Genomic DNA, 26,990 nt, shown 5'->3' with positions numbered 1-26,990 from the left:
TAGTAGTTAATTGGAAATAAGAGTCTCATGGTCTTTAGAGCCTTTAGTGCCTGGGGTGGCTTTGAACCTCAAGCCTCCTGAGTAGCTAGAATTACAGTTGTAAGCCACCTTGCCTGCCATGGAGGCCGGGAGTTTGGTCTAGCGGTAGAATGGTTGCCTAGCATGCAGGAAGACCTGGGTTTTGATTCCTCAGTACTGCATACATAGAAAAAACTAAAAAGCTGGAAATGCTGCTGTGGCTTAAGTGATAGATTACTAGCCTTGAGAAAGCCGAAGGACAGTGCTCAGGCACTGAGCTCAAACCCCAGGATTGGCAAAAAAAAAAAAAAAAAGAAGGGAAGTAGGGCTGTGGCTAAAGGATACGGTGGTAACCCTGAGCTAAAGAGCACAGGTTCTGCTCCAAGACCAGAGTTCAAGCCCTATGACCAAATAAATAAATAAACAGGGCCAAAAGAGAAACACATACACACACACACACACACACACACACACACACACACACATACACATCAAATAAAACTTCTTGTTGTATTTCTTGGATCTTCTTTTTAAATTCTCAATAAGGTTCTATTGTATGGAAGAACACTTTTTCTCATTCATATGTCAATGAACATTAACTTTTTCATATTTGAATTTTTTGAAAAATACTACAATGAATATAGAAGTGCCAATAACTCTCTGAGATCCTCCTCTCAATTATCTGAATAGATAATCAAATGTCAGCTTGCTGCATGGTATGACACTTTTCTATTTAAACTTGTATACTGTTTTCCATAGTAACAGTGTTTGGAGTCTCCTATTGACAATGTAGAAGGCCACAATTTTAACATGTTTTAGGTTGTTTATATCTTGGAAACAGGCATGTTAATGATGTAATGTGTTTTCTGCATTGTAGTATTAATATATATTTTTAAGTCTCTATATTGCACAAAGTGGTCTTAAGAGTCATGGCAATCATTCTAAGATCCCAGAAGGAGAAAAGAATTCATGAAATCCATGGATAATTACAGAGAAATACCCACTTGAGAGCTAAAGCAATCTTGGGAGAGAACAAAACTAGAGGTGTCACATAGTCTTAGAAATCAATGGATCATATTAGAGAGCCTGGAGATCGTCTCACCTGAATGAGCATCTGACAGGAACACAGCTAGTGGGAATTCTGAAGAGGAAAAGGATGTTCTCTCCAAAATAGTGTGGAGCAAACTGTTTTAGTGAAAAATAAATTAGGCCTCCTCTCCCACATTATTTGAAGATGAACTCAACATAAAGATTTCAATCTAAGTACAGAAGTTAAAATTTCCTAGAAGAAATCATGAAGAATGACCTTCATTAAAGAGAACATTAGGAAATGGAAAGACATCCCATGCTCATGGATAGGGAGAACCAACGTAGTGAAAATGGCTATACTGCCAAAATTGGTATACAAATTCAATGCAATCCCTAACAAAATCCCGAAGACATTCTTTACTGAAATAGAAGATACAATCTAAACATTCATATGGAACAAGAAACGACCTAGAATAGCCAAAGCAATTCTAGGCAAAAAGAGCAATGCAGGAGGTATTACAATACCACACTTCAAATTCTACTATAGAGCACTAATAACAAAAACAGCATGGTACTGGCATAAAAATAGACCAGAAGATCAATGGAACAGAATAGAAGATCTAGAAATAGAACCACATAACTATAGTCAACTTGTGTTTGACAAAGGAGCCAAAGATATAAAGTGGAACAAACACAGTCTGGGCAAGAAAGTCTGTGAAACTCTTATTTCATATCAGAAAATCAGAAGTGGGACTGTGGTTTAAAGTGACAGAGCACTAGCCATGAACTCAGAGTTTCAGGGACAGCACCTAGGCTCTGAGTTCAAGCTCCACCACAGACAAAATAATAATAACAAAAAGAACAATAACAACAATAAAAACTCACTAAAAGAGGCCAATGACATTGTTCACTTTATAAAGAAGGGGAAAGCACCTTATTCCAATAGCACTTACACTTTCATTACAAATAAAATTATGTTGCTGCTAAGAACCAGGGGATAATTGGTATATATTCCCTTGATAGTCTCTCCTTTGAGATTTATCAACAGTTGAAGAAGTATATATAAACAGCCTGAATGAATAATATTCAAGGGCTAAGCTGGCATCTTCTATTTGTTGGGTAAGATAAGTTTTCAGATAACCTAAAGAATATTTGGCCAAACAAGAAAAATAACAGTTGAAGAACAACTATGTTATTTTGAATTGTACATGGTACCTGCTGATTACACATGCATTTTTACCTCTCTTAAGTGTTTAAATCACATATATTTGAAAGTATTTGTAGGAATTAAAATCACAACCTCATGGAAAGAAGACAAAAAGAGAAGCTGTTGAGTTCATATATATTTATGTAAGTGAGAATACTGCTTCAAAGCTATTGGTTTTGTTGTACTGATGCATGAAATTAGCAGCCATGAGTCTCTCAGTTGAAGGTAAGGAAAGGTAAGGAAATATTTGATTCATGCAAAAATTTATGATACTTTACCTTTATTTAATATAGAAAAATTTGAAAAACAATATCTTAGTTATATAACCTTTTTTTCTGTTTTTAGAGAACTAATACATTCAAGTACAGTCAGACAGGACTGAGGAGAGAAGAGCTGTCCAATAAAGCCATTGTCATTTGAGAGGTATGTTGTTGTTGTTTTGTTTTGTTTTTTAGGCAAAACATGCTGTACACTGTGAGTGAGATCCAGAATGATGTGGTGGTTTTAGCTAAGTTGCAGCAAGAGTTGTTACTGGGTGAAATCATATAAAATTCATAAAAGTTCATTCCTGTGACAGAGGCTTGTTAAATGTTATGAAGTCTGTCATCTTTGCACGCTTTGCATTTCATCATGGAGCTCGAGATATTTCCCAATGCTTCTATGGCACGCAAGTGGAATTTACAGAACTAAATTTATGTTGGTGTAAGTAAAAAATTCAACATTATTCAGTGGGCAAGAAAATTGATATTTTTCCAACCATTACTCCAGGTCTTTTGGGGATATACTTATATGAACTGAGTCAGACTAAGTGTAATTGGTTTAATGTCTTTCAGAAAGTGCAGTCTTAAGGAAACTTTAACCCAAGTAGCTATAATTGTCCAAAGTAAAACTAAGTTCATCATACTTTCTTTTCCCCTTTTTGTGCTTGAACTCAGGGCCTAGGCAGTGTCCCTGAATTCTTTCACTGAAGGAGAGGTTAGTAAGTTATAAGGAAAATTCGTCTACATTTCTTGAAAGATCTTAAATTCTACTTCTATTCCAAATTCTACCCTGATGTAATGTGTTGAAATGAAATAAGGTTATTAGTAAACCGCTAGTTTTTGTGTTTACATCTACAAACATGAAATTGCTAATTCAACTCGGCTATTAACAAACAGATTTGTAAGTTAATAACAGCAAGTGACCAATCCTGCTCTCAAATTTATCTCTTCTCTTACAATCAGTAGTGACTGCCATAAATACAGGGGAAAGCACTCCTGAATGCTACAGCGTTGATGGGAAATGACTGACAAAAATATTACGTATATATGCATATATACGTATGCACAAATATGGACACTAGCCAAGTTCTTTCACATAACAGGGCTGTTCATTCTTTCCTAGTCATCTAACTAGCTTCTTTGAATTTCTCTCTTCTAGGTGGTTTGATGAGATTCCAACATGAAGAATGTTACTGAAATAACCTTCTTTGTACTCAAGGGATTCACAGACAGCCCAGAACTGCAGATTGTCTTTGTCTTCCTGTTTCTCGCCATCTACCTTTTCACTCTCCTTGGAAATTTAGGACTGATTGTGTTGGTTATTGGCGATTCCCGACTTCACAGCCCCATGTACTATTTTCTGGGCGTCCTGTCTTCAGTAGATGCCTGCTACTCTTCTGTCATCACTCCAAATATGCTAGTAGACTTTATGTTAAGGAAGAAGGTCATTTCAGTCTCTGGGTGTGTAGTACAGATGTTTCTTGCTATTATGTTTGGGACCACAGAATGTTTTCTCTTGGCCGCCATGGCTTATGATCGCTATGTCGCCATCTACAACCCGCTTCTCTACACAGTGAGCATGGCACCCCGAGTGTACGTGTCCCTCATTATCACTTCTTATGCTGGTGGTTTTTCTCATGCCATGTTACACACTGTGGCCACTTTCAGACTGTCTTTCTGTGGGTCCAATGAAATTCGTCACATCTTTTGTGATGTTCCAGCTCTCTTGGCAATTTCTTGTTCAGACACTCAAATAAATCAACTTCTCCTCTTTTATTGCGTGGGGTCTATTGAGCTCGTCACCATTTTGATTGTCCTGGTTTCCTATGGCTTCATCCTGGCTGCTATCCTCAAGATGCGTTCTGCAGAAGGGAAACGCAAAGTCTTTTCTACCTGTGGCTCTCACCTGACTGCAGTGTCTATTTTTTATGGCACTATTCTTTTCATGTATGTGAGACCCAGCTCTAACTATGCCCTAGAGCATGACATGATTGTCTCAATATTTTATGCTATCATGATTCCCATGTTGAATCCCCTAATATACAGTTTGAGGAATAAAGATGTAAAGCAGGCAATGCAAAAGTTATTTAGAAGATATTTGTTCCTGTCAAAATAACACTGGGAATGTTGAAAATGGCACTATATGTGTCCATACAGGAGGATAGGATGATGATATTTGCCTGAACTTAATACTATTCTTATCTTCTTGAATACTTTAAAAATAAAGGTTATATCCTATCTTAGCTCCTGCTTTGTTTTGAATATAGAAGAATATGGTCTGGGACATGTGGGTTATAAAATGTTTATACATATATTCACATAATAATTTATGGATGCCAATGTTAGCATCATTTGAAATACACAAGTTTCCTAGAAGCTAATGCCATTGCCTGATGTCAGTCATCTGCTCCTGGGTTGTAAAGGCAGAAGGATGGTTTCAAATGGAACTTTCACCAAGAAATAGCATGATAAACGAATGATGTCTACCTGTGTGTATATGTAGGTTCTTATACTCTTCATTTACCTTCATAATCTATTATACTTAGAATTATGAATAATGGCCACGTTCTCTCTCTGACTGATGTGATTAAGGTACATGCAATAATTTAAAAAAGTGCTCTCAAACCAATACTAGTGCTCCCACAAGAGAATTTCCCAAATTACCCAGAGTCATTGCTCCCACGCCTGTCCCAAGCAATCTGCTTCACTTGCAGGTCCATGCAGCAATCTGTCCACATAGCTGAGGAAACAGAGAATGGAAAAACAAAAACAAACAAAAACATGCTCCTGGGAGATGTCACTGGTTTGATAATTATTTGGAGGGTCTTCTGTTTTAATTCCTACTTCAGTTTCTCACTGAACAAAGAGAACTGGCATCATTATCCAAAATTACAATGGAATTTTTAAACAATGAAAGAAAAGAATAATTTAGGAGGTAAGACAAAAATGGCTATCAGATTCTGGATCTTCCAAAGCGATTGCCTTCATCACTCATTTTGGGTGTCTTTTTCATTTCCTTGGAGTTAGTAGAACATTATCAAGATTCATTCATTCTGTAGAACATACTGGGAATTCTTTCTCTTATGTTTTCAGTTGCAAATGTGGACTTTCATATAGGATAAGGAACAATACAACTTATTGTTTTGAACTGTTTACATATTCACAAATATTGACATTTCCAGTAAAGAATATTAGATTTATTTACACACTGAGGAGTCTTCAAGGTATAATAAAAACCTTACTTTCATGTACAGTTCTTTACAGCAGACTTCTGGAACTAAATAATTTCATGTCTTTCCATGTGTATGTATTGCCATCCCGAGATCTTACAACCATCACTGCACTACCTGATTCCCGGTTTGAATATGTTCTGCTACTCAGGTAAGTGTGTGAATCATACAGTTGTCATTTTCTAACTGGTCTATTTCATCTAACATCTTTTTATCTAGGCTCATACATATTACCACACATTGAGACCTTTTGCTTTTTAAGCTAGGCAAGTATTCTATTACTTTCATGTTTCTGTGAGGTATTAATCAAGAGTGAATATTTAGGCTGGTCTGACATCTTGGCTCTTTTGGATTTTGCTGTAATGTACCAGAAGGTTTTGTCTGTCTTTGAGATCTCATTACAAATTCTTTTGGACAAAATCCAAAAGATGGCATATACAACTAATTAAAATAAAAAATAAATAAATTGACATATGAATAAGTATTGTCCTCGACAATTAGTAGATAATTTCCTGGAATTTCATTTAGCTCACAAATGCTTTAGGGATAGTGAACAAATTGCTCAGTGTATCCTCAAGGGAGAGTCACAAATGGTGAAAAGAAAATTACGAATTGGCCTTAACATGTGGTATTTAGGACTAGTGGATTCATTGAGAGTTTTCATGGCAGTTAACAAACCTGGAGTTTTTCATGTTGTGCTTTGTGCTATCAAATATATCCAATGATCTTATTTGCCCTGACTTTGCTGTTAAATGTAAGTGAACCTATCTGGGCCTTCTCCTACTCTGGGTTCCATGATGCCTCAGACGCTATAAGACATCTCTCTCTCTTTTTTGCTTCACATTAGTTAATATCTCCATTTAATATCTTCATTCATATCTTCAGTTAATATCTCTAAATATGTTGAGATGAATAAGCATCTGGGAAAAACGTGTGTGCTTGGGAAAGAAAACCATATAGTGTCTATTGGAAGCAAACACAAGAAAAAATAATGTATGGGCTCTCTCTCTGAGCTTTTTTGTTCAAAGCTAGTGCTGCATGCCTTGAGCCACAGTTCTACTCCTGGGTTTTTGGTGAGTGATTGGAAATACAAGTCTCAAGGATATTTCTGTCCTTGCTTTAAATGTAATTCTCAGTCTCATCTTTCTACATAGCTACCATTACAGGTCTGAGCCACCAGCTCCCAGCTTATGTGTAGTTTTTTTTTTAATGGCAGAACTTGAAAGCTGAATGTCGGTCTTTAATTTTGATGGTTTAAAGATATTTAATTACATTAGATTATTGTCATTTTTTGAAAAATATAAAAATAATGATTATGCAAACAAATTATATACAAACGATTTATTCCTTATGTTTCAGTGTAAAATAATGAAATCACTGCTTTACAGTGAAATGTGTAAAACACCATTAGACAATAGGACAATTTTATTTATTAACAATATCGTTCTCACCTCTAAGCTATACATTGTATTTGTCAGGCTGAGATATTCCACATATTTTGCTTTGTGCCACCCATGTTTTTGTGCATGATATGCTGTTCAAGAAAGAAGTTCTTAGGGCAGCAATGAAGGAAGCATTTTGGATCTTTGCCATGAACCTTTAGGGTATTGTATTTTGTCTGCATGGTTGCTTGAACAACAGTAGAATTTTATACACTATAAAATAAATATAAACTTGGAGCCGGGAGTTTGGCCTAGTGGTTAAAGTGCTTGCCTAGCATGCATGGAGACCTGGGCTCGATTCCTCGGTACCACATATAGAAAAAAGCCAAAAGTGGTGCTGAGGCTCAAATGGTAGAGCTCTAGCCTTGAGAAAGTCCAAGGACAGTGCTCAGGCCCTGAGCTCAAGCCCAGGACTGGCAAATAAATAAATAAATAAATACATAAATAAATAAATAAATAAATAAAAACTTGTATCAAATTTTATACTAAACTTATATTTAATTTTAGTATTAATTTTAAATATAAAATACAATTTTATTAAACATATTAAAACATCTATCAATATATTTCTTTGCAAATATATTACTCATTGATATTAGTAATACAGGATGTTACTCAGCAGAAATGAAGACCACTGTCTGATGCTAGGCTTTTTATAATCCATTGTGGCAGAAGACCTATAGAAGACTTATTGAAAAATATTCTTCTGTGAGTGAAATTACTCTGCCTGAGAACAAGTAAAATAATTCTATACCATCCTATACTCTATTTTATACTTGAAAAGTTATGTTTATTTTCCAACATTGTATAATTCACAAACTGAGATAATTGGTTTGCCTGTCCTGCTTGAAATGTATTCACTTTGTTACAGTTTTTTCAGAACAGGTTTATTTTTAATAAATCTTGCTGGGAAAAAAAAAACACCATCTCTCAGTGGTGAAAGAATTCAGCCGCTCATGCTTGAAATGTCCTGATTCTGTTACTCTCTTCCTAGAACAGGTTTTCTAAGAAATTTGAATGGAAAAACATAATCTCTCAGTGGTGAAAGAGTTCATTCTGATGGGAATCACAGCACGCCCTGAACTGCAGGCGCCATTCTTTTTGATGTTCCTCATCATCTACTTAAGTTCAACATTGGGCAACTTGGGCATGATTATTCTCACCACGGTGGACTCCAGACTGAAAACCCCAATGTATTTTTTTCTCAGACACCTGGCTCTCACCGATCTTGGTTATTCTACAGCTGTGGGACCCAAAATGTTGGTAAACTTTGTTGTGGATAAAAACACCATCTCCTATTATCTGTGTGCCATGCAACTCTCTTTCTTTCTTGTGTTTATCATCAGTGAACTATTTATTCTGTCTGCCATGTCTTATGACCGCTATGTGGCCATCTGTAAGCCACTTCTTTATGCAGTCATCATGTCACAAAGGGTATGTTGGGTTCTGGTGGCAATCCCTTATCTCTACTGCACATTTGTGTCTCTTCTAGTCACCACAAAGATTTTCACTTTATCCTTCTGTGGCTACAACATTATCAGTCATTTCTACTGTGACAGCCTTCCGTTGTTATCTTTGATCTGCTCTAATACTCAGGAAATTGAACTGATCATTCTAATCTTAGCAGCTTTTAATCTACTTTCATCTCTTCTGGTTGTCCTGGTGTCTTATCTTCTGATTCTTGTGGCCATTCTGAGGATGAAGTCTGCTGAGGGCAGGCGCAAGGCTTTCTCCACCTGTGCATCCCACCTCATCGTCGTCACAGTTTTCTATGGGACTTTGATATTTATGTATGTGCAACCCAAATCCAGCCATTCCTTTGATACTGATAAACTGGCATCTGTCTTTTACACCATGGTCATCCCTATGTTAAATCCACTGATCTATAGCTTGAGGAACAAGGACGTAAAATATGCCCTCCAGAGGACTTGGAGAAAGATACATAACATTTGTTCCCTAAAGCTTGCATGAGATATGAATCTTATCAGTCAGAGTTAAATGTGAATTTTCCGTGGCTTTGGCTTTAGAACATTTTTGGAACATGAATGAGGTTAATGTATATTTCCCACTTCACCTTATTGGTAGCAGATAAACATTAAAATATGATACATACATCTAGAGTAAAAGTGTTACTGAATCTTCCATTCTTGCAAGTAAACTGTAGTACAATAATAATTCAGAAAATATTTGAATACATTGAAATAGATATACAATGCAGACTAACGTGACATGTAGAGGACTGGAAATATGGAATGGTTATAGATACTGATAGTGAGTTAGTATGCTCTTATGATAGTTCCTTTATAGCAAACTTTCCAGTGATGCCTTTGTTTGTGTATTTGTTTCTCCCTTTAGGAGGTATAGTATTTACATTTAATTTTTTAATTGAGATATGTTAATAAAATGCATAAAATATCTATAATCAAGCTGAGTTGTTGATTTATCATTGTGTGGCTGACTTTCCTCCTATTTTCTTCATGTGTCAGCACTCCAATCTTTTTTAATAAGATTAAGATTTGTGTATGGTAACATTGATTTGGCTACTCAAATAAGAAGAACTAAACACAGATAATGCTGTGGTTTGACTTATGTTGTAAATTTAATGAGAATATAGTGTTATATGTCAAGCATCAACAAATCCAAACATCAAATATCATGAGAAAAATATATGGACAAAAATTAAAATCTCAAGCAATATCAATTCAGTGAAGGAGCCTATCTCTAAGGTGAATAGCAGAGACAGAAATGAACAAACATGACCTGATTCAACCAGAAAGAAATATTCCCAGGAAACTACCAGATTATAATATTCCATTCAATAATATTCATAACTGTAAATAGCCCAAACTTGTCAGTAAAATAGTGTAGATTACCAGCATGTATTCAAAAAGCAATATCTAGAAATTTTCTCCTTGTGAGAAACATGTCCCTGGAAAAGACATAGCCATATTAAAGGTGAAAAAATATTCTAAATAAATTTATTTGAAATCAAATTGAATTGGCTAAAATCCAGTCTGAACGAAGAGTTATAATCAGAAATATTCAAAAGAGACAATTTCATTGTGGCTCAAAGGGATAGAGCACTAGCTTTAAGAGGAAAAGCTCAAGGCTAGTGCTCTCTCTTTTTGAACCACAATACACATACATATGTGGAGCTAAAGTAAAAATCTCAAACTCCATAGGAAATGAGAGAAAATATATGTACAAAAAGTTCACAGCAGCGATTCCTTGGATTTCTTGTATTAATGATACATGTAGTTCTGTTTTATAGTGATGTAGAAACAGCACATCATAACACAAAATCATAAAGCTGATAATCAAAAGTTGATAATTCCAAAATGAAATCTAAGAAATGGTCACATGCAAAAAATTGTAAACAGTGTGAATGCAGTACAAAAGGAGGAATAAAATAAAAGTTTCATACCAGTTGACCTTGACAATTACTGGACTCTCCAGGCAGTTTAGATAGTATTAAAATGCATTAGGGATATTCAAGAAATTGCTTGGCTATCCCTCAGGGAGTGTCTCTAAAGTTAAAAGAAAATCATAAATTGTTCTTAAGTAATGAAGGAAATGCATGGGAGAATCAACAGTTCCTATTACAGGTAAGAAGAACAGAAGTTTACACTCAGTATCTTAAGGCATGACTAGTTGTTGAATCTCTCTCTTTTTACCTCATTATTTTTCAAATATTTTCTCCTCAGTAGACAGACTAAGATCTTATGAATACCTTTAAAGTACTAATTGGGTTTTGTGCATAGAAATTATTCATATGACTTTAATATCTGAAAGGTAAAATGAGTGAAGTTAAAGGAATATGGATAAGTGATTAGAAGCCCTAATTCAAACAGGAGAAATTTGGTTCCTAATATCTATACACTAACTAAGCAGAATATCAGAGCCATTTTCATGACTCTAACAAGTTTTGAAAATAAATGTTTGTGAGATTAATTCCTGGTGTTTAATAAAGCAAAAACATTTCCATTTCTCATTTATTTAGATAGTGAAAAATCATTTTTGTAAGTGCCAACTTTAGAATGATGGTTAAATGTTTTTATTTTGCTTTTTTTGTGGTAGAATCTAAATTTTCTAGAGTACAAAAGTAAATAACAGATATTCAATGATTGTATTAAAGTAGAAAAGCAATTTTCTTATTTCCATTAAATCACACAAATGGTGATAGGAAGCACCTTCACCTTTCTTTACCTTACAGAAATACTGGTACTAATTTACCATGTGTGCTATATTTTTTAGTCCCCTCCTCTTTTTTTTGCTCCTGTTCTGTTGGTGTTAATACTATGGTTAGAACTCAGGGCCATGTGTTCTCATTTGTCTTGCTTTTCATTCAAGACTGCCCTATACCACTTGAGCCACAGCTATACTCCAGCCTTTTTCTGGTTAATTGGAGAGAAGAGTGTCACAGACTTTCCTGATAGAGATGACTTCACACTGTGATTCTCAGATCTGTCCTTCCCAGTGTCTTCTGTTTATTTTATGTGCCGTGGTAACTGGTTGCTATTGTGTGTCATACTAAATGCTTTGTACAATTTAGGATTATTCCATGTATTATAAAAATCATCCATCTTTTCTCTTTCAAATCAGGATCTTCTCCCCTCTTTTTTTGTTGGTGGCCAGTCCTAGTCTTGAATTCAGAGCCCAGGCATTGTCTCTGAACAGCTTTGCACAAGCTACCACTCTACCAGTTATGCCATTCTCCACTTCCAGCTTTTTGGTGGTTAAGTAAAGATAAGACTCTCACAGACTTTCCTACCTGGTGTGTTTTCAAACCTTAATCCTCAGATCTCAGCTTTCAGGTAGCTAGAATTACAAGTATGAGCCACCAAGGTCTAGTTAGTATCTCTTTGTTAAAGGAATTTTTTTAAACCAATTTTCACTTGTTAGAGGGCCTCTGATTTTGCTGTATTCCAATTAAAACCAAGGAGCATGAGCAAGGAGAATACTATTTAAAATAAATTCAAACTACAGTACTTACTAAAATGTATTAAATACTTATTCAGGATGGAATTTGTGATATATAACAATACCATATTGATTGTGTGATTGTAGTCTTGGGTGTGGGGACACTGTAAGATTGAGAGCATAGCATTGTTTCTGATGAATAGAATTTTATATGTCTTTGCCTGATCTTCCACTTAGAACTGAAAATGGAGTCACATGTAGAAGAATGTGTGTGTACATATGTCAACAAAGCTTCTTTTAGGTATTTTTTTGTCACTACTAGCAAACACAAACCAAAATAAATAAATGTGAGCATACACCCTAAAAATTACTTCCAGATACTATAAACACTGAATGATTGAATCATCCTTTATCTTTGCCAACATTGATATGTTTGTTATACATATGAAATTACAAACAAATTATTCATCACAAGAAAATGTGTACGCCTATCCAAGTGACTCATCCAGGTAGTGATAATCCTAGCTACTGAGGAGCTTGAGATTAAAGTATTAGGGACTGAAGCCAGCCTCAAAAGGAAAGTCAATGAAAAAATTCACCAAAAAGCCAGACATGGGGATATAGCTTCAGTGATAGATTTTTATTTTGAGCAAAAAACTTAAGGATAGCACACAGGATCAGAGTTCAAGTGCCAGGATCAGCATGCACATAAATAAAAAGTAAGTATATAGTCTTTAAATTCATGCATAACATAAACTGTATCTGCATATATACCTACAGTTTGTTTCTTCATATAAACATAAATTCCATTGAAACAAATTAGATATGTACATTTTTATTCATACAGGTATGAATAAAATTGCATCAACTTTAGGAATTTTACCATCTTAAGGAATTAAACTTTAGGAAATTTTCCTTAAAATTATTTACTTAAATTTTTCCCTTAAAGATTGTTGGATTTGCGTATTTATTATACAATTATATTAAATAAATCTGACATATACCACCAAGTTGTTGAAGGTGTATGAATGATGAACAGGAAACCTACATAACATAATTATAATGGTGATTATCCAGTTATGTAATAGAAAAGTAACAAAAGCTTGAGTATTTTTGTTTGTACACCTATATATCTGCATATATCCATAAATTTGCCTGTCTTTATCTAGCTGGATATCTCAATCTTGGAAGTTGATATCTTTCCTGAATGTTTTCTAAGAGGGTGCTGGGCATTTTCATAGGTCTGTGACCATTAAACTGCAGTGAAAAACAAAAACATCACTTTGCTTTCAATAATATGAGTAAAGTTACCTTAGTTTAGAATCACTGCATTGATATCATTCTCTATGCCTATAGAGGCAGATATTCAAAAGGTACATTTGTTCTCACATTGTCAGTTCTGATAACTTTGGATGTATCTGATTAAAATAGAATTCCATAGGAAATTTCTGCAGGTGAAAATATCTGAAACCAATTCACTGTGACAATGCCTTTATTCCATACAGGTTTTCTGTGAATGCAGGATGGAGACACATAACCTCACAGTGTTGAGTGAATTCATCCTCATGGGCATCACAGATCGTCCTGAGCTTCAGGCTCCCTTGTTTGTATTGTTTCTCACCATCTATATGGTCTCTGTGGTGGGCAACTTGGGAATCATCATCCTTACCAATGTGGACTCCAGGCTACAGACTCCAATGTACTTCTTCCTAAGACATTTGGCTCTCACTGATCTTGGCTATTCTACAGCTGTGGGACCCAAAATGTTGGTCAATTTTGTTGCAGAGCAAAATACAATCTCCTATTGTCTTTGCGCTACACAGCTAGCATTCTTTCTGGTGTTTATTGGTAGCGAACTGTTTATCCTATCTGCCATGTCCTATGACCGCTACGTGGCCATCTGTAACCCCCTGCTCTACACCGTTATCATGTCACAAAGGGTGTGTTGGGTCCTGGTGGCAATTCCCTATCTCTACTGCACATTTGTGTCTCTTCTAGTCACCATAAAGATCTTCACTCTGTCCTTCTGTGGCTATAATGTTATTAACCATTTCTTCTGTGATTGTATTCCCTTAATATCTTTGCTCTGCTCAAATACTAAGGGAATTGAATTTATAATCATGATATTTGCAGCTTTTGATTTGCTTATCTCCCTTCTCATCGTCCTTGTGTCCTACCTGCTCATTCTTATAGCCATTCTGAAGATGAATTCTGCTGAGGGAAGGCGCAAGGCTTTCTCTACGTGCGGGTCCCACCTGACTGTGGTCATTGTCTTCTATGGGACTTTGATATTTATGTATGTGCAGCCTGAATCTAGTCATTCCATTGATACTGATAAAGTGTCTTCTGTATTTTATACCTTGATCATTCCAATGTTAAATCCCTTGATATATAGTTTGAGGAACAAAGATGTAAAATATTCCCTACAAAGGACAAGGGAATCTATATGCAAATTTTTTTCTTAAAGGATATACTTTAGATAAAGGCCCACAAATCAGGAAGGGAGGTATACTTGGTTTATTAGACTGTAGAGCACCACAGATAAAAAAGAAAAATTCAACCCATATGTAATGATTCACCTTCATTTTCCTAGTCAAAGTACAAAACGCCATGAATGACTATGTGAACAAAACAGGAAGCTATTTGCCTTCATTCAGAGGAAACAATGATACAATAATTGAGCAAGTAAATTACAAAAAAAAAGGGTCTAAGTGTAAAGATCATTAGTGCTGTTGGGTATGATAAATAGTTGGTATCAAAGAGGAGTTAATAATATAATGATGTTTTCAGAGACAGTAAAAAAGCTGTCTAGCCCCCAGGTTTATCATATACATGTCTATGTGCAGCTTCATGCATTTTTGTAAGCTGAAAAAATTAATCTTCATTGCGGGAAAAGAAGTCCAGTGCATCATGATGGGAAAATAAATCAGTCCTATTAAAGTATTCAAGAGCTCCTGTTCAAGCTTGGGATCTTACCGTCCTTCCTGTGGCTCATAGGTGTTTTCACTTTATGAAGCCAAGAGCCTCTACTCATGTGGCTAATCAGCATTGTGAGGTTTCAGTGCATTATCAAGTTTTGCTCAATTCAGTCATTAGGTGAATGAAAGTAGCATATCAGTTAGCATTTGCTACAGATGTTTCCAGGGTTTTGCATTTTATTTGTTTTATTGGTTGGTTTAGATACTTTTTTAAAATGTGTTTGTATTCCTGCTTTTGTCAAATCTCTAAATACGTAATTCTTGCTAAAAGTTGTAGTTTGTTTCTATATGATTATATATAGTCATATATGTATAGTATATATGCATATATAAGTATATACACATCTATAGTATGTATATATATGTAGATACATACATACATTTTGCTCATATTGTAGTTTATAGATTTTGTTTAGTATCCATTCTATTCATAGAACTGAGTGTCTAAATTGGAGAAAATAAACGTGTGCACTCTCATGAGTCTAACTGTGTCTTTTCCCCCAGAAGAGCTCGAGTTGTGTGAATTAATGGGTCATGAGTGTACTTTGGCAACAAACAGCAGGGATAACACAGTCCTTGGTCCCTGCTCCAGGCTGGGTGTTGGGTTCAGAATGTAGCATTCATTGCTGACTTCCACAGGCATGGTACTGACATGGTTCCATCAGGAAGATAGTAAATGCATTTAAAATAAATCACCCAAAACAAGATTTCCCAACCCTGAATTTTCCAATTTGACATATGTAAATACAATATTATCACTGTTGTCTCTCCCTCTTCTGAATGGAATCAGATTAACTTGACTGGATGGGTGGGGTTGGGAAGAGGGGAGAAAATGATGGAAGAGGAGCCATGGGTCAAGATGCATGCATGTACTCCAAAACTGACAGTAAATTGAAATACCTATGAGTAACTCTTTAAAGATCATTTCAAGTAAACATACTCTTAAACATTTTTCAGCATTATGTCATACTTCTCAGCAGACTCCTTACAAATGAAGGGTATTAATAACTTTTTAAACAATTGAAATGCCATAAATATTTTTAGCAGTTCCTTATTTCAACTACTTCCCAGATCTTGGCAGTCTACTTTCACATTATATAGATTTGACTATGTCTTATACTTCTGGAAAGTCGATTTGTGCCCTTTTATTTTTTTCTTTATGTGACTATTTTATTTAGTATCATGACTTCCATTTTAATTCATTTCATTCAACATTGTAAGATATTGTTTTAATGTGGTCGATTATACCTACTATGTTTTATTTTTCCATTCATTCTTGAATGGACAATTAAGTTCTTATGAAATCTCGATCATTTCAAATTATACTACAGATGAGCCTTCCTTCTAAAAATCTGAAATCCTTTCAATTATAAACCACAGAAGTTGGACGGTGTGCTCATACAATCAGTTAACAAAGCCACAGGTGAATATAAATTGTCTCTGACAATTAGTGGTCATTCTCCAGGCATTTCATTAAGCATTGAAATATTTTTTAGGATAACAATAAATTGCTTGGCAACTCATTGGGGAGTTTTTCTGGGGAAAAAGTCCATAAATTGCTCTCAAAAATCTATGTCAAAAAATAAATAAGAGAACTGATCTAGAGACATGTCGTTGCAGGTAGTAAAGTTTCAATGGGTCTCCTAGGTTAATTGTATCTTATTCCATGCCTGCATTGGTTCTGGTTTGGCCATTTCATGTAAGTAAACATTTAAGATTCATTTTCTGTGATTTCTATTACTTCAGGCTTTCAGGATGTAATAAGATGTCTCTTCCAAATTGTGATTAAATGTTTAGAAAATACTAGGTAATCTTCAAGACAAATTTTGTTCCATACTTTAGACCTGGGAAGGGTAAGACAGAAGTATCCCTAGTTCTGCAGCCTGGAATGAGAGATATTCCCCTTCCAAAAATAAATAGTTCTGGGCAGGAGCATTGTCTAGCAGTTTGAGTGCTTGCCTAACATGTATGAAGCCTGGGTTTCATTCCTTGGTATCACACACAGAGAAAAAGCTGGAACTGGCACTGTGGCTCAAGTGGCAGAGGGCTAATCTTGAGCAAAATGTATCCAAGGACAATGTTCAGGCCTTGAGTTCACTCCCCCAGGACTTGGCAGAAAAAAAATGTATTTCTGTACGCATTTACTTGCATGCATATAAAAAATCCACAGACATGTAATGATCAGCTGAAGACAAAAGTAAAAAAAGAACAATCAAAAAGGAAAAGATGTGGGCGGGGAGTTTGGCCTAGTGGTAAGAGTGCTTGCCTAGCATGCACGCAGACCTGGATTCAATTTTCTCAGTACCACACACACAGAAAAAAGCCGCAAGTTGCTGTGGCTCTAACCTTGAGAAAAATAAGCCCAAGGACTTTGCGTATGTGTATATAAACAAAGCTATAAGGGGGAGGGTCATTGTCACCTCTTGAAAAGTGAAAGCAAAAAGCTCAATTGCTCTAGTATTATACAGGTAACGTGTCATATGAAAAATGTTGAAATCTGTTTGCTTTGCTCTTGTGCTTCCTCAAAACAGGTTTTCTAATAATCCTGCATGGAGAGAGACAATCTCACAGTGGTGACTGAATTCATCTTGATGGGCGTCACGGATCGGCCTGAGCTGCAGGCACCATTGTTTGTACTCTTCCTCATCATCTACCTAAACTCTACAGTGGGCAACCTGGGCATGGTTATTGTCACCAAGCTGGATTCCAGGCTTCAGACTCCGATGTACTTTTTTCTCAGACACCTGGCTATTACAGATCTCGGTTATTCTACAGTTGTGGGACCCAAACTGTTAGCAAATTTTCTTGTAGATCAAAACAGAATATCCTATAATTTGTGTGCCTCACAGCTAGCATTCTTTCTAGTGTTCATTGCCTGTGAACTCTTCATTCTTTCCGCCATGTCCTATGACCGTTATGTAGCCATATGTAACCCACTTCTCTACACTGTTGTCATGTCTCCAAGGATATGTCAGGTGCTGGTGGCTACCCCTTACCTCTATAGTACATTTGTTTCTTTGCTTGTCACCACGAAAATATTCACTTTGTCCTTCTGTGGCCACAACGTCATCAACCACTTCTTCTGTGACAGTATGCCCTTGCTTCCATTAATCTGCTCAAATACTCATGAGATTGAAGCAATCATTTTAATCTTAGCGGCTCTTAACTTACTTTCATCTCTCCTGATAGTCCTTGTATCCTACCTGCTCATCCTCAGAGCCATTCTAAGAATGAAATCTGCTGAGGGCAAACGCAAGGCATTCTCCACCTGTGGTTCTCATCTGACCGTGGTCATAGTCTTCTATGGAACCTTGATATTTATGTATGTGCAGCCCAAGTCCAGTCACTCCTTTGACACTGATAAAGTGGCTTCCACCTTTTACACCCTGGTCATCCCCATGCTGAATCCTTTGATCTATAGCCTCAGGAACAAAGATGTTAAATCTGCCCTACAAAGAACATGGAAAAAGTTATGCAATTTGATTTCTTAAAGCTCACATAAAATAGGAGTCCAGTAAAACCAGAATTAGCTCTCATAATTTGTGTTATTCTTCAAAAATATATTTCCAAGATTAGCCTTCTTGATAGTAGTAGTAGTCAGGGAATAAATGTTCTGAGTATTTCCTTGAGGTGCAGAAATGAATTACTGTCAAATAACTGAAGATTTTTCTGTGGTATATAGTAAAGGTGTGGAGAGAAGTTAGATGCTGGCTTTAAGATTATTGGTTAGTACAGTAAACTCTCAGTAGTCATCTATGTTTCTGTAGATATTGTCTGAGTAATGATGATCTTACTATTTTAGGCTTCCCATGTTTTTAGTGTTTGCAGTAAAATCATACTTGATAGGGATATGATTCTAGTACATGTGCCACAAGGATTTAACAAAACCAGTCCTTGAAAAGCTGCTGATGTCTTAGTTTCTATTGCAATCCCCCTCCTTTCTCACCTGCATCCTCACCTTTATATGAGCTCAAAGTAGTGTGCTACTCAGAAACATATAGCTTCTGTGCAGCATCTTAACTTTTCTAATCAAGTGCCTATGCGTGTACAAATATAGAACATAAGGTGAGTTTATTCACTTCTGAGAGGAAAGCTTCCAGGAATTTATTGTCTTTCCCCAGTGCTTCTTATTTTGTATTCTTTACTGTACTTTTCTAATTAAATTAACAATCCTTGTTTAAATGTCTCAGTTTTATATTCTTAAAAATATAGTGGAATGTAGACAAGATAGTGGACTAGGGACAATTTTGGACAAGCAAATGGATCAGCAGAGAGGAAATAGGTAATAAAATGATGAGTGGTATGCAAATGTTGGAGTAAAATTTATTTTTGTGTGATAAATTGAAACCACCAAAAATGAATTGAAATATTGTTCAAAAAGTCACAGTAGATTTTGTTGCATGGAAATAATATTTTGTCACTCTTCTTTCCTTTTTAAGAAAAATATGTTATTTTTTATTGTTGCGATAATGCATAGAAGGGTTACAGTTATATTATCCAGATAATAGGTGCATTACTTCTCACACAATGATACCCTTTCTCATGTTATTTTCCCCATTTCCACCTGTTCTTCTTTCTTCTTCTGAATGTCCTCACATTTTTGTACCTTATGACAACATAGTAATTTTTCATCTATTTTTATTGTAATTAATAGAAAGGTTACATTATATTCACCAGATAGAAGGTATATTACTTCACAAATATTGATACCCTTTCTCATGTCATGGTCCCCATTTCCCTCACTCCCTCCCCCCACACAACTTGACTTCCCCCCATCCTCTCCTATTTCAAATAACCAATTAAGCATATATAAAATATATCAGATAATAAGGTGAAACATTGTAACAATATGAGATAACCAAGGGACAGTAAAAGAGATGAGAGATATCATAGTACCTTAAGGACAACAATCACTCATTATATGGCTTTTGTTTCCTTATCCTGGAGATCCTTACATTTAGGGTCATACTATATGGCCTTATTTATCTAGATTTTGTTCTATTGTGAATCTCTGCTAGGAGAGCCCAAGGTTTCTACTGATTATGTTAGACAAGGGAAACCATTGAGCCTACAACATAGTAATTTTTTATTACCATTTGTTATTTGTATCAACTTCACAATTCAACTTGTTGGAAACACAGACAGTGTCATGGTTTGAACCAGGAAATATTTCTAGGATATATAGTATGACTTGAGTGTTTATAAATATTATATCTTCTTGATATATTCCTCTTTTATTTACTCCTTTTATCTAATGTTTATTGGTTAGCATTTGTGAAATTCTTTGTATGTTGTGAAAAAACTTAGATATCCCCTTGCATCATTACAAAATCAAATGTGCTGTGTAGCCAGTCGAGTGAGAAAAAACTATTTCATTTGACTAAGTGAATGCAGTTGCTCAAATCTGTAGAATCATTGTTCAAAGAGAGCCTATGCAGAAGAGTCCTTCTCCAAATAACTAGCCACAGAGTGGGCCAGAGCAATGACTAAAGTGGTAGAGGACCAGTTGAGCAAGCAATTTGATTGTGCACACATACAGACACAAAATATATCAAAGACACAATTATTGTGCTTAATATTAAACCTCCCCTTCTAATATTTCAAATATGGAAAATTTTACCATGTTCTATAGGTACAATGTCTTGTGACAGGATGCTGGAATTCATTTATTTGTATATAGACACTGCATCTATTTATTAGAATAACTTCTCATTCTACTCAATCTCTAATTTTTGTATACATAACTTCAATATCCATTTGATTCTAGGACAGTAATATCATGATAATAATATTTGTCCTTGTTTGACTGATCTAGTTAATCTAGCCCAACATTTTCCAGTGCTTGTCAAGAATACCATGCAATTCCATAGTCTAGGATATCATTTTGAAACCTGAATAATGTTCCATTATTTATATTTAGCCATTCTATTTACCCATTCATCTTCTGAATGGATGTTTAAGCTTGCTTCTATGCTTTTTCTATTTCCTTTTCTGCTTCTAGTTATTTGAATCTACTTCCTTTTATATTTATCTTTATTATGGAAGAACTGGAGTTGGAACTCAGAATGTTGTCCTTTGTAAGCAGTTGATTTTCATAACTAGGCTATTTATACCTCTACCTGACTGACTTAGAAATCTGAATATCAGTATTTTAAAATCAAAACCTCAACTGCTTTGCTGGTTCCTATACTAAATTAATAAATTCACCAAGTTAATAGAAATTGTCCTTGAGAATTAGTGCACAACCTCCAGGCATTTCATTAAGCATTACACTGCTACTGCTGTTGAGTTAATAAACACTATTACTTGTCACTTCCTCTGGGAATCTCTAATGTTAAAAAAGTATAATATAAATTGTCCTGAAATATCAGATACTTAAGAATCACATTGGAGAATCAAAATAAAGGTTTCATTACAGGTAACTGATTCCTATTTTATCATAATGCATGGGTTGTTGTACAACGTCTCCCTCTTCTGTTTTATAGTAATCTTCAAACATTTTTCCCAAATTGAGTAAATAAACATAGGCATCTTTGAAACACTACATCATTTTTGTGCATAGAGAACATTTAATTTTTAAATTTTATATATAACATGTCAAACATAATCAAAGAGGAAACAAAGTATCTTTGTATTTTGAGAGAAATAAATGAAAGGAATTTAATTCACTCTCATTTCCACATGCTTCGAAAAATTTAGGTATACAGAGAATTCATGCATTTTTGTGGCTTTTTCATTCATTCATTCATACTATAAGTGGATGCACAATAGAAATTCATTCTTATCTCTTGATATTGAAAAGGGAAAAAGGAAGCTTCTACTTAACTGAAAGCTTTGTTCTTTTCAGTGTTAATTTTGTGATGATGGCAAAATGATCATTTTACAGTGGAATCTAATTTCTTCTAGAGTATACCTTTAAAAAATAAAGCATTTAGTAAAGATCAGTTCAACCCACAAAATTGCTGGTAGAAAATACTTTCATCTTTCTTTGCATTACATGATTATTGATAATTTCTTACCTATATATTCATTAGTATTTCATGATCACAGAAAAATAAAAGAAAAAAAGAATCATAATTTGCAGTGTTCCTTATTCAATTTAAGTGAGTTCAATGTAATTTATATGTAATCACCTATAAATATAGTATAATAGTGCACATATATAACAATGATATTTACTTGCAGATGATTTTGTCTCTGTTACAACAATTTTTAACATTATTTATATATTTTCTCTTACAAAAATTGGTGTTCTTAGTTTTGCATGCCAGTAATAGTCATCTAATCTGAAGTTTCTGTTCACCTGCTTCTGTATAATGGTTGTTAATGCATGAGTTATTATAAATATTTAGCTTTACTTTTTGTTGTACTTGATCACATTTGTGCCATCTGTTGTGTATAGGATATATGAAAGAATTCCACGTGGTGTAGTCAACAGGAGACTCTAAAATATGTCCAAGTATCCCTGGATTCATTATTGACATTTCTCTGTATGGTGTGATGGAGAGTAATGATGATTTTATGTATCTTACACCATAATAAAATGCATTATGAATTTAAAAACTTTATTCTCTCAAAAAACATAGCATCCTTTTATCAGAAGAAAATTCAATGATTTCAATCACTCAAACCAATGTTAATTATCTGTCTTGATTTGTTCAGATTTTGTCACAGTCTCCTCGGTTCTCAATCAAAATAACTTACATTGGACACATAATGTTAAGTAAGTATATTTCAGTTATGGTGAATATGCCAATCTAGACAGAGAATTATCTTTGATGGCAGATTGATGTAATATAACTTGCATTTATAACAAAATTTTAAATAGTTCATAAGTAGTAAAAAATAGGCAATGATTTTTAAATTTTTTATTATAGAATTGGAGATGAGGTGGAATGAAGCAGACAATTGGAAATATTTCATATGAACACTGTAATTCTTGTTTTAAAATATGTTATTATCACAAAGTATATATGCAAAGGACTTGCAATTCAACAAAGCAGGTTATGAATATCTTTTGAATACTATTACCCCTTTAAACATTCTCACACAATTCTTTATCTGTTTAGTATTTTAGCTCTGTCCAAGAAGTGCAGTCTCTGGGCAAGAGAATGTACATACACCTTTTAAAAGAAAGCTCTTCAAGGTAGGTTATGGTTACCACATCAAATGCAAAGATATCAAAGTAGGAAGAGGATGCAGGGTTTGTGATTTTCCCCAAGGCCTTGGCCACAGAGTGAGTTCAAAGCCAGGCCCAGACACCTATTAAGACAAAAGCATGTGATACAACTCAGAATGCCTGTCAAGCATGTGCCCAGCCCATCATTTGATCCCAGGATTTGATCTTCCAAACCCAAACCACTAGATACACTAAATACAAATATTCTTCACCTTCCTAAACAGTTCTAAAAGGATGGTTTTTGTTTGGTACATGGAAATGGATTTTCAGATGAATTATTTGTCAGAACTAGTATTTGTACAGCATCTGTTCATATCTTAGCACTTTCAGCTACCACGCCTATAATTGTAAGGGATTTGTAGATTTATGTTTTCAGTAAGGTCTTTAGATGCATTTTTGTTAAATTTATTAGAAAATCTGAGATTGGAATGTTTATTATGTGATAATATTTAATAATATTCAGTAATGTAACAATCTGTTGAAGTTATTCATATAATGAGTATAACAATTACTTGAAATAATTTGAAACAGAGGAAAGGATTCAATAATCATCCATGTGATACAACTCAGAAGTGCAGTGCTTACCAAGCACATACACAGCCCTGGACTCAACCCCAACTATCCTCCATCCTCAAATCACCTTTGTGCATACCCATTTCCATGGATAATCAACAATTACTTAGCATCAGAATATTTAGAGTGTTTAAACCATTTCTCCTTTCTCTGGCATATATCTGTATCAGTGTATCTGTTACTGTAGATCTATCATCTACCAATCATTTATCTTTCATTTAGCAATCATCAGTCTATCATCTATGTAGATCTTCTTATCTTCTATCATTTGTCTTTCAGCTTATCAATCATCTCTCCAGCAATCATCAATCAATTGGTCTATGTGCATTTATTTAACAGGATTGTGTAGCCTTGAGAAAGTTATTGGTATAGATACACTTGGGGATGGCAAGATGTTTAACTGTGTAAGTGATGTCACTACTATTTGATATTATTAGCAATTCAACTAAAAAATAAAGTGCAGAATAGATATGGAATGATGTGCTTATATAAGTAAAGCCACCTTAAATAACAAAATATCCTATTCTATCTCTACTTTTAATTACATTTATACTTGCCAACCTGTAATTATTTTCAGATTCTATGGTGAAAAGTTTGAATTTATTTCACTTACAATAATTTTTACATATGTAAAAGTTTCTGGAGATACTACTGTGACGCTGTTGACTATGGTGAGGTTTCTATTCAGAATAGCTCATCTCAGAAACCAGGATGGAGACACACAACCTCACAGTGGTGAGAGAATTCATTCTGATGGGCATCACGGATCGTCCTGAGCTGCAGGCTCCCCTGTTCACGCTCTTCCTCCTCATCTATGGGGTCTCCATGGTGGGCAACTTGGGCATGGTCATTCTCACCACGGTGGACTCCAGGCTCCAGACCCCCATGTACTTTCTCCTCAGACACCTGGCTCTCACGGACCTTGGATATTCCACCGCTGTGGGACCCAAAATGTTGGTCAATTTTGTTGTAGATCAAAACACAATCTCCTATAACTTTTGTGCTACTCAATTAGGTTTCTTTCTTTTATTCATTGGTAGCGAACTTTTTATTCTATCAGCCATGTCCTATGACCGCTATGTGGCCATCTGTAACCCACTGCTCTACACAGTTATCATGTCACAAAGGGTGTGTTGGGTACTGGTGGCAGTCCCTTATCTCTACTGCACCTTTATGTCTCTTCTAGTCACCATAAAGATTTTCACTTTATCCTTCTGTGGCTATAATGTCGTCAATCATTTCTTCTGTGACTGCATCCCTTTGTTGTCTTTGATCTGTTCGGACACTCATGAAGTTGAATTGATCATTATGATGTTTGCAGCTTTTGATTTGATTTCTTCTCTTCTGTTCGTCCTGGTGTCCTACCTGCTCATCCTGACAGCCATTCTCAAGATGAACTCTGCAGAAGGCAGGCGCAAGGCTTTCTCCACTTGTGGTTCCCATCTGACAGTAGTTACAGTTTTTTATGGCACATTGATTTTCATGTACGTGCAGCCTAAATCCAGCCATTCCATTGACACTGATAAATTGCCCTCTATATTTTATACCTTGATTATTCCAATGTTGAATCCATTGATCTATAGCCTGAGGAACAAAGATGTAAAATGTGCCTTACAAAGGACATGGAAAAAAGTAGGCAATGTCTTTCCTTGAAAGTGACATCTAGTATGAGCCCTGTGCATTTGTCTTGAATGAACTCTGCTCTGTTTCCCTGCTGTATGGAAGCAGGCCAAAGTAGCAGCAACATACTAGAGTGTTCTTAGTACTAATCAAACCTTTACTAGTATATTACATTATTGTAAGAATGAGTAAGGACTGCTTTCCTTGAAGAGAAGTATTAAGCTCTATGTACACTTAATAACTTTAAATATTTGTATAAGTAATGGAGTGTCTTTAGACCACAAGAGCAGTTGAAGAGTTGCCCACTATAAAGAACTGAGAAAGAATGCTATGTTTAAAAGAGGACTGCAGGCCGGAAGTTTGGCCTAGTGGTAAAGTGCTTGCCTAGCATGTACAAAGACCAGGGTTCAACTTCTTGGTACCATATACATAGAGAAAAGCTAGAAGTGGTGCTGTGGCTCTAATGCTAGAGCACTAACCTTGAGAAAGCCAAAGGAGAGTGCTCAGGCCCTGAGCTCAAGCCCAGGACTGCAATGTTACTCCTGGCACTCTATGACAGTGTAACAAATTTTTCAGTTTCATGTGGATTTTTGTAAATGTGCTTCCTTATTGAATACATAGAGGTTGTTTTAGACTTCGTACAGTTTTATGACGTGTATTAAATTAAACCTGGATTGGGATCTGCAGACTCATTGCAACATGATATCCTTCATGGCCTAGCTAGTAATTTCTGAGATTATTTTGTTTATTATTCCATTTTACCCTAGGTGAGCTGTAGCATAGTTTTCCTACTTATATTCTCATGTGACTGAGATAACAGCCATGTACCATTGTTCCCAGCTATGGTTTTAGAATGGATTCTACAAACTTTTAACAAGACTAGCCTTGAACTCCATTCCTGGTCTATGTCCTGAATAGCTAGAATGATGGCATGAGATAATGCTATATAGATTTGTAAAGACCATTTAGGATGAAGCAAGACAGGTACCAGGGGATCTTGCATATAATCTAACTACTCAGAAATGGTGAGACCTGAAGGATCAGAGTTCCAAACGATCTTACCAAGAAAACTCCAAGAACCTGAAACTAAATTGGAGGATGAATATATTTTCTTATTTTTAAACTATCAATTTAATATCATTAATATCTTATGGTTTTTGCTATGAAGATTTTTTTCCTTGATGGTGAAAATTATTATAAATGGGATAACTTTTAATTTTATACCTTCACATTTGAGGTGTTTTACTATTTGTGTTGATATATATATGAGTGTATATATATGTATATATACAATAACGTATGCTATTTTGTGCATGTGCTAATGCTGGGGCTTGAATTCAGAACCTAGACTCTGCCCCTGCACTTTTACACTCAGGACTGATGTACTATCACTTGAGGCACAGCACCATTTCTAAGAATTTCATGGGCTTTCCTACTCACAGCCTACTTTGAATTACAATTTTTACATCTTACCTTCTTGAGTAGTTAGTAATGCAACTATGAGCCACTGGCACTCTGCAAAAGCCATGTTTTT

At 35.2% G+C, this 26,990-nt stretch overlaps 5 protein-coding genes across 5 annotated transcripts; all 5 read left to right on the top strand.

Moving 5' to 3' along the window:
• The first annotated feature begins 3,694 nt into the window (after positions 1-3,694).
• LOC150052700 (olfactory receptor 5T7-like) lies at positions 3,695-4,630 on the top strand. Its single transcript, XM_090348786.1, has one exon. The coding sequence runs from the start codon at positions 3,695-3,697 to the stop codon at positions 4,628-4,630; it is 936 nt and encodes a 311-aa protein (XP_090204912.1).
• A 3,573-nt stretch (positions 4,631-8,203) lies between these two features.
• Positions 8,204-9,157, top strand: LOC150052699 (olfactory receptor 8K3-like). Its single transcript, XM_090349198.1, has one exon. It carries the CDS (start codon positions 8,204-8,206, stop codon positions 9,155-9,157), a length of 954 nt encoding a protein of 317 aa, XP_090205324.1.
• A 4,472-nt stretch (positions 9,158-13,629) lies between these two features.
• Positions 13,630-14,571, top strand: LOC150052698 (olfactory receptor 8K3-like). The gene has a single exon (XM_090348785.1). It carries the CDS (start codon positions 13,630-13,632, stop codon positions 14,569-14,571), a length of 942 nt encoding a protein of 313 aa, XP_090204911.1.
• A 3,062-nt stretch (positions 14,572-17,633) lies between these two features.
• On the top strand, positions 17,634-18,575 carry LOC150052697 (olfactory receptor 8K3-like). Its single transcript, XM_090348784.1, has one exon. The coding sequence runs from the start codon at positions 17,634-17,636 to the stop codon at positions 18,573-18,575; it is 942 nt and encodes a 313-aa protein (XP_090204910.1).
• A 5,972-nt stretch (positions 18,576-24,547) lies between these two features.
• Positions 24,548-25,489, top strand: LOC150052696 (olfactory receptor 8K3-like). Its single transcript, XM_090348783.1, has one exon. The coding sequence runs from the start codon at positions 24,548-24,550 to the stop codon at positions 25,487-25,489; it is 942 nt and encodes a 313-aa protein (XP_090204909.1).
• The last annotated feature ends 1,501 nt before the right edge of the window (positions 25,490-26,990 follow it).

This window comes from Megascapheus bottae, chromosome 16 (assembly GCF_031878675.1).
Source record: "Megascapheus bottae isolate mThoBot1 chromosome 16, mThoBot2.hap1, whole genome shotgun sequence".
Lineage (NCBI taxonomy): Eukaryota > Metazoa > Chordata > Mammalia > Rodentia > Geomyidae > Megascapheus > Megascapheus bottae.
Note: the sequence above shows the minus strand (reverse complement) of the source record. Positions and strands in the feature narration are given on the sequence as shown.

What these genes read in the sequence shown, in the direction of transcription:
- LOC150052700 (XM_090348786.1), top strand. Translation starts at nt 3,695, where the DNA reads ATGAAGAATGTTACTGAAATAACCTTCTTTGTACTCAAGGGATTCACA.
- LOC150052697 (XM_090348784.1), top strand. Translation starts at nt 17,634, where the DNA reads ATGGAGAGAGACAATCTCACAGTGGTGACTGAATTCATCTTGATGGGC.
- LOC150052698 (XM_090348785.1), top strand. Translation starts at nt 13,630, where the DNA reads ATGGAGACACATAACCTCACAGTGTTGAGTGAATTCATCCTCATGGGC.
- LOC150052696 (XM_090348783.1), top strand. Translation starts at nt 24,548, where the DNA reads ATGGAGACACACAACCTCACAGTGGTGAGAGAATTCATTCTGATGGGC.
- LOC150052699 (XM_090349198.1), top strand. Translation starts at nt 8,204, where the DNA reads ATGGAAAAACATAATCTCTCAGTGGTGAAAGAGTTCATTCTGATGGGA.